This window comes from Porites lutea, chromosome 6 (genome assembly GCF_958299795.1).
Source record: "Porites lutea chromosome 6, jaPorLute2.1, whole genome shotgun sequence".
NCBI lineage: Eukaryota > Metazoa > Cnidaria > Anthozoa > Scleractinia > Poritidae > Porites > Porites lutea.
The window spans coordinates 12,999,636-13,011,551 of record NC_133206.1 but is presented as its reverse complement, the minus strand read 5'-3'; the positions used below and the strand labels follow the sequence as shown (position 1 = coordinate 13,011,551).

Below are 11,916 nucleotides of genomic sequence, written 5' to 3'. Positions count from 1 at the left end.
GTGGGGGGGTCTAATCGGAAGAACCATCCGTGGGGGGGGTATGGATATTTTCTGGAACCACACATTTTAATATATGGGAATTGGTCTATTGAACCACTGTGACAACACTTATGTGACACAGTTGATTGAATGATACAGGGTTAGGATTATATAACTTTGTTAAATGTCAAACTTATCATGGCTCAAGAGTAATGATTGCTAAGCTGGGAAATAGATGGTAAACCTACCAATGCCAACTTGTATTTCAAACTTTCCTCTTCAACTTGTTTTCCTGTTGTGAGTTTTTGACTTTCAAGTTGTTCTTCTAATGCATTTATTCTGAAATTGGAAAAAAAAAGGTACGAAAGGCTATGAAAAAAATGGTGCAAACAGGGTGCAAAGAAAATCATTTTTAACAGCTTGCCATTTGAGCAAGCTGAAGCTAACATTTACTAGCCCAGACGTCATTTCAACTAACCCCAAAAGCTTTTTGACGAGCAGAAATGATTTCCCAGTTCTTCTGTTATTCGAATTCCTCAAAAAACATCACTTGCCCTTCGGGCAAGTTGAGAACAGAATTCACTAGCCTGATAGCAAAATCCAATAGCCCTGGGCTATGGGACACTACTTTCTTTGCACGCTGGCAAAGTTGATCTTCAAATACTGAAGCACCTAAATCAAATATCTCCAGGTTTGAGTAAACAACCTTTTTACAAACTGTCTAAATATCTTGCTTACCAGTTTAGAAAATTTTATTACCTTCCTTGATCAACTGTAAATTTCCAATGAAATGACCACTAAACAAAAATTAAAATCCCCAAAGGCGCCAATTCCAAAATTATGCTATTGACTGTTGCTACCCTCAAAATTTTGCAGTAATAATCCTCCCCCAGCCCATCAACCAGTCACACAACCTTCCTTTCCTTTTCTATCTTTCTTTTTCTTTTAAAATACATAAATAAATACATGCAGACAAAAACCAAAATTGAAAAAAGATGTGGTCAACTTTTTTATTTTGATGTCATCAAATGAAGAGCTACAATGTAGTTCTTTCAAGAAGCATCACCTTTTGAATGTAAAATAACCTCTCTGACCTTATCAGCTGTTACTTTTTGTGCTCTTTATTGTAAAATTTCAGTGAAGTAAACTAACTCGGAGTTTTTTTTTTATCTTATGATACCTGAGTTTTTCAATCTTATGATACAATATTGATAGAAAACAAAAGATAATTTTATCATGCTGTTAAATATTGGTTTCTCGTCAGTCATGTACTGCTCCAAGTGATGACCACCTTGTAGATTCCTAGTCTGAAAGAGGAGTTAGAAATAATTAAACCACTAAAAAGATGCCAATTTAGTCAAAGATACGCTTGGCAGGAATGTGCCAAGTTGTAGTGTTTTCATTGGTAAAAGTTCACAGTCTCTTCATAAAATTTTATTTTAATAACATTTTCTTTATAATTTGCCTCTTTGTTTTCCATATACTGAGGCCTTGAAATGTTGTGTGCACTTGAAATTTGATTCTTATGGTTTGAGTCCTTTTTTTTCCTTTATCATTTTCATTATTAGTTTTTTTCCTATTCACCAATATCTTGAGGTAGGTGACCATTGTACAAGTTTAAGTCAATAAAATGCAAATCAATATGAAAATTTGTGAGCTTGGGACCATTTGATAACAAGCGTGCACTTTCGAAACTTTTTCTGAAAGAGTATTTATGAGCTATTTTTTTTGGCAGCAACATCATGCACAATGATATCATGATTCTATAATACAATATTAATGTAAAGTTTGAGATTATCTGTTTTGAGCTTTTAGTACCATTAATTTTTTTCACATCTTTTACCACCTTTTTCCAAGGACTTAAAGCTGATATTTTACATTAATACATTTTATGGAGAAAAATTAGCTTTAAATTCAACAGCTTCACAGTGCATGTAGCTTTACTCTGCCACCATAGGAATTATTAGAAAACCAAATCGTTCACATCATTCTTTTATATCACTGATTATGCTACAAAACATAACTTTTGGTTTACTTAACAAGTTGATGGACATAAAATCTAATAGCAAATGCTTTTGGTAGGAAGGAAGGTACATGAAGGTAGAAAAAGGTTTTACAAACAATACTTTGAGAACACAGGCAAATACCACAGCACATTTTTTTAAAACAAATTTTAAGTAACTGGAACGTTAACAATCAATGGACATAACATGGATCAACAATAATGATTAGCAATATTATGTACATCACAATTTGTAGAATATTTCTGGCTACATAATTCAAGTTGTATTATTTTTGCAACTTTTAAAATACCACAACAGTATGAAAAAAATTCTTTGACTTCATCTGTACTGAGGCATGGATTTTGACAGGTACAGACACTATTTCTTGACAGGCAAAATATCAGTTTCTAATCTCAATTTAAATGAACTTCAATACAACCAAACCTGCCAAATATTATTTAGGGTCCATATGAGCTTTCATTTTCATCATCACATCATGCCAAAAAATAAGGTGATCTGAAGTTCTCTTTCCAAGTACAAGACATTTCAAAGATTCTGTGGTAAAAACTTTAGCACGTACACTGACATGAATATTTCTCAGCCAAATTTGAAGGTTGGTTTATTTCCCATGGCAAAAGGATGTAGTTGAATCAAATATCACTCTTCTACTTAAAATCTGAAAAGAATGTTTCAGATACATTTGATAAGCTGCCATGTAGCCGCACAAAAGGTACAACATGAAAAACAAAAATCAAGCAGGATTTTCCTACAAAATTTTCAGTAGTAATAATATGTCTTTCTTTGCATAATTCACACAATTCTCTGCTGTTAACAGAACAGGAAAGACATCACATTACAGACTTACCACAGCCAAACCAGGACTGTACATTGAAATCATTGTGTTCTCTGCTCAAAATTTTAACTTTCACTACTGGTTTTCAACCGTGTTATTAAAAACAAGGAAACAAATTTCATGTCATTGCCTTTTATGCAAATTTGTAAAGCAGATGTCTGCTTGAATAAATATTAAATATTCATAAATATTCATGGCAACTGAAAGGGTTTCTGTGAATATATGACCAGCAGTGGGTATTTTGAATAAATAAGCCTTTGAAGTATTGTACTTGTAAACACCAGGGAAACAGCTAGAATAAAGCTTCATAAAAAGAAAAAAACAATAGGTTGCATGGAAAAAGAGAAAGGAACTTGGAAACAAAGGCTCTGTGGCATAGAAACAGTCATGTTTTGATTTTTTTGGTGGAAACCAAAAAGTAATGAGAAATCATGGCATAATGGCTGCCACGTCTATTTTTAACTATAACATATAGAATCTGTGTTCTATTTAAAGCAAATGACAATATACATCACTACTGTTAATAAGATGATTACAAAAAGTCATTCTTGATTTAAACCAAACTGAAACTTAGGACAGCAGAATTTAATTATTATTAAAACATGACCAATTCTTGAGTATTGATGTCATAACTTTAAGAACTCAGCTTCTGGCACACAATCTTAATGCTATGTTTAGTAATGTCAGAGATTCTTCCAGTGTCTATGATTAATGATCCATGAATTGACTAATATTGTCATTTAGCCGATAGCTACTTATGGTCTTTTAATAGATAAGTGCATTTTACGGTCACGTCAGCTGTGATTAACTATGTCCTAAAGCAAAAGACACATTGACTAACAGCAAAATCATTAAGACATTATTAATTGCCAACAGCACAATGGAAACTATTTTATAATTAATTATTATACTTCAAAACACATTGAAATATACAACCACAAAAATCAAAGAACAAGCTTAACAAGATATTTACAATTTTCCTTGTAACAACACCCTTTTCACAGCAAAGAATCAAGGACAAGATCTAAATGAACTGTTTGTTTTGTATGAAATCATAATTTCTATTAGCAATGGAGAAAGGTTGTTTTGAAAATACAAAAACATGCAAAATTGTTCACTGGTCTCAAACCCTTGTTTCTGCGGTAATTTCCTGTCTCCGAGAATCTTATTTTGCTTGTTTCAGAGCAGGGGAAAGTTAAGACTTACTCTTGAATTTTTCCTTTTAATGATCAATTTATTTAGGGCTGCGGTTGTGGTAGATTTGACTATATATCAAGAAAATGGACAAAAACACACTACCAGGTGATACCATCAAGTGGACTATTACTAATCAATCTCACCCCCAATACCAAAAATTAAACCATTGAAAAATTAAAGGTGACAGTTTTGAACAGTGGTTATTGTCACCATGGAAACTAAGATGGTTGCAACTTGTACAAAGAGAGATCATGGCTGTTTCAGAAAACAGATACTAAAATGAGCAGCTTCTAAGCTTACCTTGTACATAGTAACTTGTTTTCATCTCGTATTTTTGTCTGTTTGTTTGTGTGCAGAGCTTGGTCCTCTTGTAACAATGACACTTGTGATGACAACCTTTTAAGCTACAAGAAGAAGATTAACAATGTGGATTTTTAAAAAGCTCAGGCCTTTTTTATCAAAAGACAACTGTGTTAAGGCTGTGCTCTAGCAGTGCCCAGTGGCTCCTGGTACCTAACTTTTGTTCTTGGGTAACTTGAACATCTTAGTTGTCTGATAGAAATCACATTAAGTCAGGCACCATGGATTTCAAAGGTTCAGAGCACTGGCCCCCCTTCAGTTTTTCTTACAGCACAGCCTTGAGTTTGCTTCACTTACTAATCATTTCTGTTTTATGTAACACACCTCTGAGAGAAGAAACACTGAGGTGCTAGCTTCGCTGTCTGATAGAGGCCTATCACCCATCAGATCTTCAAAACTGTTGTGTCGGCTGGGGTTTTCTGAGTGGCATTTAAACAGATGCATATTATGGCTGTTGGTAAGAAAAAGAAGACAGATCTTTGTTAATCCACTAGCATTTCTTGGATAGGTCAGCAATCACAAGCTGTATTTTAGAAGTGCTTAATTGGCTCTGCTGTAATGATGGCTGAACAATAGTTAAAATTGTGTATCCACATTGTTTTATAGTAAATAAAGTATTTAGTATTTGTATTCTAAAATTCACCTAACATTTCTATAATACATGTCACTTAATAATAATAATAATAATAATAATAATAATAATAATAATAATAATAGCAATTTTGTTATTTACTCTCAGCAGTATGAATGGCACTAATGCTAGTGGGGCCGAGCAAATGCCTGAAACAAATAATTCAAATCAAACTTAAAAGGGTTAAGAACCCCAACTGGCCTGAGGCAAACCAGCTATTTACAAGTCTGGTCGAGGATTTGAAGTCAGGATTACTGGGAACAAATCCAGCTAGTGGACAGAGCAGGTCTTGAACGCGGGGCCTCCAAATTTCAAGTCCAGTGCTCTAACCGCTTGGCCCTCCGCCGCTATAATTTCACCATTAATATTGAACTATTGTAGGGTACTGAAGATCAATAACTACCAGTAATTTTTTTGTCATTCATAACAATCAATTTGTTAATGTAGTCTACACCATTGCAAGGTATGCAAAACTTAATACTGATAGTTTCTAACACTGTTAACATGCCTTTCAACACAACTCTGTTTTTTAATGTGGGCCATGGACAATAAAATTAATGTACCCCACTTAACAGAGATTAAGTTTGTAAAATGTGATCAAGATCTTTGTGATGGGCATCAAATCAGCCTCTGCCATATTTTAATCATATAATTATTATTACAAAAGAGAATTTCGCAGAACAAAACATGATTTCACAAGAATAGTTTCTCTGTACTGTCAGTAATATTAGCATGGAATTAATACAGTTAGGTTCATATTAAAAACGATAATATTTCAAAGTTAATCAGTCACTTCACCTTGAGAAGGCCGCTGCTGCAGCTGATGTTTTTCTCGAACCAGAGCTAAGAAGAACAAGACATTCTTATCAACTAATTAACCCTTAACACTTCTGAATCTGACCAGGCTATTTGCAACTAAGATTTATCATATTTCATATACAGTTGAACCTCCTATAAATGACCATCCTAAATGCAAAAGATTCAGTGGTTGCTTACGGGAGGTGATCACTTAATGGGAATCGAACAACAGATGGTCTTTTCTGAGTAAAAGTCCAGACACTTCTACTTATTGGCAAACAATTCATTGTACAAAATTTCAAAGTTACGATAGCTGGTGCACTTCCACGTCTTCACTTAAAATACATACAGCAAACATAGACAACAGACCTTGCTTCAAGCAGTCTCTAACAATAGGTTAATAACAATGGATTATTATACAGTCAAACCTCTTTAATACGGACACCAAAGGGACAGAACCAAGTGTCCACTTTAAAGAGGTGTCCGTATTATAGAGGTACTGGGAATGTATGATTTTTGGCATTTCTCGGACCAAACAGACTGTCCATAATAGAGAGGTGTCCGTATTATAGAGGTGTCCGTAAGGAGAGGTTACACTGTAACACCATCATTAGAGATGGTCATCTGTGAGAGGTTTCAATATTGTCAGGTTTTGCCTTGAAACACTTTGATATTTTAGATGGCTGGTCACTAACAAGAGGTGGTAGCATATGGGGGTTCAACTGTATTTGTACGTAACCTTTTCATCAAAGCATTCAAGGCTAATGCCTGGTTCTCATATCCTGCTGGCCAGTTTGTGACCTAGTAGCTGGTTTTACCCGGAGTACTGTTCTGACATATGATCACATACAGGTATTTCAATAATTTAACATTGTTGGAAAACCTTATTGACAAGACCAAGAAGAAATAAGGCAAATTTCATTAAAAAATTCCACGGAACTGACAACTGTGAAGTTAAGACCAAATTTTAACGGACTTACAGCTACTCACATGACGTTGCAGTCTTGCCACATAGGCTTAAGGCCATTAAATCCCACAACGTTAATTAACTGACATAGCTGTAGGCAGACAACAGCAGAAGCCATCACTGGGATGGCCTCTATTGCTGGCAAACTTCTGCTTTTACAGCAGTATTACAGGCAGTACTTGCAGTCATGATGCAAGTGCTGTAGCTGGGTATCATATACAGTGTGTAAGCAGCAGGCTTATAACATTCTGCAAGAAAATTCTAGGAAATTTGGTTATATTTGCATTTATTTATTTATTGTATGGGACAATGTAGGGATACAGTCAAATCTCTCTGAAAAGTTCCTTGATGATCTACTAAGCAAATACAATTTTAGGAACCAGCGGTATCAGGGTGATACAAATAGAATGCATAACAAACAATGACTCCCTAAAAAACAGGAAGATTTGGTCCTTGTCATTCCTCAGTGTCATTTTTATTTGACACTTCAGGCTGGACACCCCTCTAGGATGGACAGTAGTATTGATCCTAGTGGTGCCTGCCTTGCTGAGGGAGTTGACTATGACCTTCAAGTACCATCTCATGCTTACCCTCTTATAATTCGTTCTGCAACCTGGTGTTCTCTTCTTAAAGTTGGGCTATCTTCAAAAGTTGTATCCTCACTAAAGCTCTCCCCATAACCCTCAAATCCTTCTTCAGACTGGTATTCACTTGTATCAGAGTGTGAGCATCTGTCACTGTACACATCAACACTCATGGTAGGCAGCGTGGCCCGATGTTTTAACCGTGACAACGTGGGAGGTGGAAATGTAGAGTATTGCTTTTGATTGCGATTAAAGTTTGACACTCGTAAATCGTCTGGAAAGTTTTCATCATCATCACCATTGTATTCATTTGTGGATGTTGTGCTGTATGTGCTGTCACGCTGAAATCAAATCGATTGGAAAAATATGTTATAAAAACTGACAGCAAATGACCCACACATCTCCAGATCATTAAATGATACATATGTACTTCAGATTGTGTATCAACAAAGGGACTATAGATCCCTATCATTGTGGCCTAATGGCTCCTATAGATCAGTATCAGCAAATGAGCACTTAACTACGAGGGACAACCTGCAAGGCCATCTGACTCAAACAACCACTCCTGGGCAAGAGGTGGGGGGGGGGGGGGGTGCGTAATGCCCTATTAAGTTTATATAGCTACATGCTGCAATACTTGTATGTCTAGGGTAGAGTATAGAAAGCAGATACATTTTGTCAAGAACAGGGTATTATTCATGGCAAACTGATTTGTGATAGAAAGGGGAAAGGGTAAGTACATCGGTGTCTTGTCTAGAGTAGACCAACAACTTAACATAGAACAGCTGAAAATGCATTTCAGTACGCTTTGAGCGACTAGGGGGAGGAATTTTAGCCAGGGAGATGACACCTCTATTCACCCGCATCTGCTTTATTTTAATTGAACTAAATTTTGAGAAACAAGTACGATTGCAACAAGGTCAAAACTCTGGCAAATGACAAGTCTGACTGGTTGCTGAAGCTTCTAGAGAACTCTCTGGAATTCTTGGTTGTTTACCTTTTCCTAAAATTTGCGACAAACCCAGTTGAAAAAGTAACACAGGTCTTTGTAGTCATTCCAGTGGAAAATTTTTCCTGGGAGAAACGGAATTTCTGAAAAGGTATTCCTGTTTTTCCCGTCAGAATGGCCCCAATCGAAAGTTTTGTCTTATTTGTTCTGAGACCTCTGACACCATTTGCAGGTTTTGTGGCCGTTTTGAGATAAGTGGAACTAATTTGTGCAAATGGCAAATCCGATTCTGGGATGAAATTTACCGGTCCTGAATTTTGAGTACCATTTGCCCCAAGATTTTGAACCAACTAATTTGCCTATGTAAATTGAAAAAATCCCAACTTCTTAAAAGTATTAGGTAAAAGAAAATCGGGGTTAAATTACTAGGAGGTATGTATCAAATTACAGTGTTTTCCTGGGGAAAGGAAGTCAGTTTTGGCTTAAATCATCAGAAGGTTTGAGAAACCAAGGCTTTCGGAAATTGGAATTCTTCTTTATCTCTACAGTACAATATGCTTTACAAGGATTTTTGATTGACTGTTAGATCAGTACCCAGAAATAGTTCATTTAATTCGCAGTGTGCTAAATGTTTTATAACATGATTCTATGAACAGGAGAGCATGACTTACCATTTTATTTCATCAGTTGAGTGACCTCATAAAAACAGAGTTTAAGTGCATGCAAAGGTCTGTTAGTCAATAACCAGTGGGGTAATTTTAAGAAGAGCCATAAATTTGCACAATGTTAATGGCTTTATTGTTTCGCTCCAGAAAATGTAAACAATTTCGTTGAACTGTTGACAACCGTCCACTTCCTCTTGGCTTTCGAAACTTGAAAGTTTCGAAACATTTTTGAACATATTAAAATAAGCTAGATTTGCTTCTCCCCTAGAGACGAATAATTTCAAAATGAACAATAAACTAACCTCACAACAGCTGTCTTGAGTTTCTTCCTGTTGGTCGCTATCGAGTGGTAAAACAAGCCAGGGATTTGAATCAGTCGCCAAATCGGCTGCATCTTTGTCCCCGTTCATATTCACGTCTCCGTTAACCCCTTGAATAGAAAGAAGTTCCAATTACAAAAAAACTTTTAAAAGGTCGACCAAAACGCGAATAAAGTTGTTTTTCATCGCTGTGTGACGGACAAGACATAGCTTAGAACATAACGCAATATCGATACGGTGATACACGTTTTACCACCTTTGAAGTTGTACTTTAACTCACCAAGAAATTCGTGAATTCCTTTGCAAAACCCATCAAAACTTATTCTTCCAAATCCGTCAGGATCTAGCTTTTCGATTAGGGTTTTCATCTCCTAGAGACGGGGACAGAACGAATAACAATTAGCTAAATTGATGTCGTTTTCAAGGCAGAAGGCAGAAGGCAGTTAAAATCGTAAGCTTGATGTTTCAATATATTTCGGGACTGTTCCCTCGGTGATATTGCCTATCACTTTTCCAGAAAAAAGATTCCTTACGATTTTCGAGCAAGCTGGCCTCTTTACAGAATAAGAAGACGGTCAATTTTCAGTCAAAACGTTATACTTGTCACAACATTAACAGTAAACTAACTGGAGTGAGTCTTTAAAACAGACAGAAACTGTTGTTTTCGAAAGTTTAAAACACACCCAAGTAATAACCTCTTATGATAGTATAAACGTGAGTTTTAGGGAGCAAAACACTAACCTCCCGAAAAACAAGAATCAAGTAAAATGTAGTATCCTAAATGATACTGATGGAGAAGCCAAGTAAATAAATCGAGACCACCTTGAGATTGCGGGATAGTCCGCCTGAGTCCTGCTTATAGAAAAACAAGGACTCCAAATTTCCGGCAACTTTTAGTCCAGTTTACAGCGATTAGCTTTTAATTCTACTGCCAAATAACTAACGCGTAACATAATCAAAACCAGAGAAAAGGAAATTGCACCTCAAAGCCACCATTGGAGTGTTCTTGGCCAAGCCGCAAGAGATCCTGTGTTTTGACGAAGCCATCGCCATTTTGGTCACAAGCCTCGAATACAGCTTTTAGATGATCGTAAACATCTTCCGCATTTACTTCTTGCATGCTGAAGTACTCTCCGAAACCCGTGATCGTACGAGGGATTCTTTATCTGCGCGGCAGAGGTATCATAATTTCTGCGACAAAGTACGAGACCTCGATGAATCAGCCGGTCCACTCAACATTTGCTTGATTGACAACAACCGCGTCACGTGATTACGTGTTTGGCGGAAAATATAAAAAGCTTGAAGTATAAGAATTTACGTGATTTGTTTTTAAAAAATATGTTCGCTATGAAAAGAAAATCATGACCATGAGAGCAAACTGAAACATAAAACACAACAGCTGTCTTATTTTTGACGCCATCTGACGATTCGCTCAGTTTTGACCCTTTTTTTTGGTTATGCAAAAATCAAAAATGACGAAGAAAATTCAGTGTAAGGCGTGGGAGTCTTAAACACGCACTTACATGTCTTTATCAATATGTCCTTTTAATTAAAGCAGGTTCATTGAAGCGTTTTGAGGTTTTTTCGATGTTTTTTACGCACTACACCTTCTCCTTTTAAAGTTTTAATCTCGTAGGATATTCTAGTGTAAGGCATAATACACCACCTGATAGACCAACTATTATTAAAGGCTCCAAACTGCACTGTTGCGATTAGTATCATGATTATTTCACAACACGTTATCAAACTGGCAAGGCACAGAAAAACAAAGAATTTGACCCCGGGGTTTTTACTGTAAACTACAATGGTTTTTATTATATTACGTATGTACCGTATTAAGACATTAGGTAAGATATGGTTAGAGCCGGCGACCGGATATCCGAATGAACTCTCCCTTTCCTTGTAAAAATGCGGCCCTACATTGCTGGGATTGCCAGACTAGAAAACCTTTGTTCCATTCCGGGCAGAGGACATTTTCATCTCGCAAGATCAATATTAAAAACTCTGCTTTCATTGAATTTTTATGCGACCTGTTAAATAATAAAATTGCCTATTTTCGAACTGCAATGCTTCACGCCGGTATACATAGGCTTGTTCCTTGTCTGATAGGCAAATTCGTCGCAGTTCCAAGATGTGCGGTTATGAACGGGACTCGTATGCAACTTTGATTTGGGGTTACACATTTTGTTCTTGCTACTTTTACCATACTAAGTGAATGAATGAATGAATGATAACTTTATTTATACACGGTTGGCACCTCAATGTAAAGGACTAGTTGATTGGAAAACCCCTTTGCATCTACGAAGGAAAGAAATGACGCATAAAGTCCCAAAGCATCATCATCACCATCATGGTCCGTATATACTCAAATAAGCGCCGCTAAATGATGAATTGACAACAACTACTACTGAAGTAGCCTGCGGAGTAGGTGTTGAAATTAAGGAGGCACGCAGCCACCTAGAGAATTGTATTTGCACCCATCTCAGTGCAATGATTAGCATGGAGTGCCCCACTGTTGTTCAATATTTGTGAACTGCATGTATTGAATTCCCGGGGGGCGTACTTTAGGAATTTCTGGGTGGGGATGTGCCGCTGGGACCCTGGAACCCT

General features: G+C 36.5%; 1 protein-coding gene across 3 annotated transcripts in view; it reads right to left on the bottom strand.

The window, feature by feature from the left end:
- LOC140940375 (rab11 family-interacting protein 3-like) overlaps positions 1-10,542 on the bottom strand; it is a 22,548-nt gene extending 12,006 nt beyond the window's left edge. For 2 of the 3 annotated variants that reach the window (XM_073389331.1, XM_073389333.1), the window contains exons 1-8: positions 10,289-10,542; positions 9,587-9,677; positions 9,289-9,416; positions 7,379-7,713; positions 5,822-5,866; positions 4,717-4,843; positions 4,333-4,436; positions 228-318 (exon numbers count right to left, since the gene is read on the bottom strand). In XM_073389331.1, coding sequence (XP_073245432.1) covers positions 228-318; positions 4,333-4,436; positions 4,717-4,843; positions 5,822-5,866; positions 7,379-7,713; positions 9,289-9,416; positions 9,587-9,677; positions 10,289-10,426 — 1,059 coding nt within the window. In that variant the 5' untranslated portion in view covers positions 10,427-10,542. The remainder of the gene's footprint in view (positions 1-227; positions 319-4,332; positions 4,437-4,716; positions 4,844-5,821; positions 5,867-7,378; positions 7,714-9,288; positions 9,417-9,586; positions 9,678-10,288) is intronic. The other variant, XM_073389334.1, reaches the window with a different exon arrangement.
- Between the last annotated feature and the right edge of the window lie 1,374 nt (positions 10,543-11,916).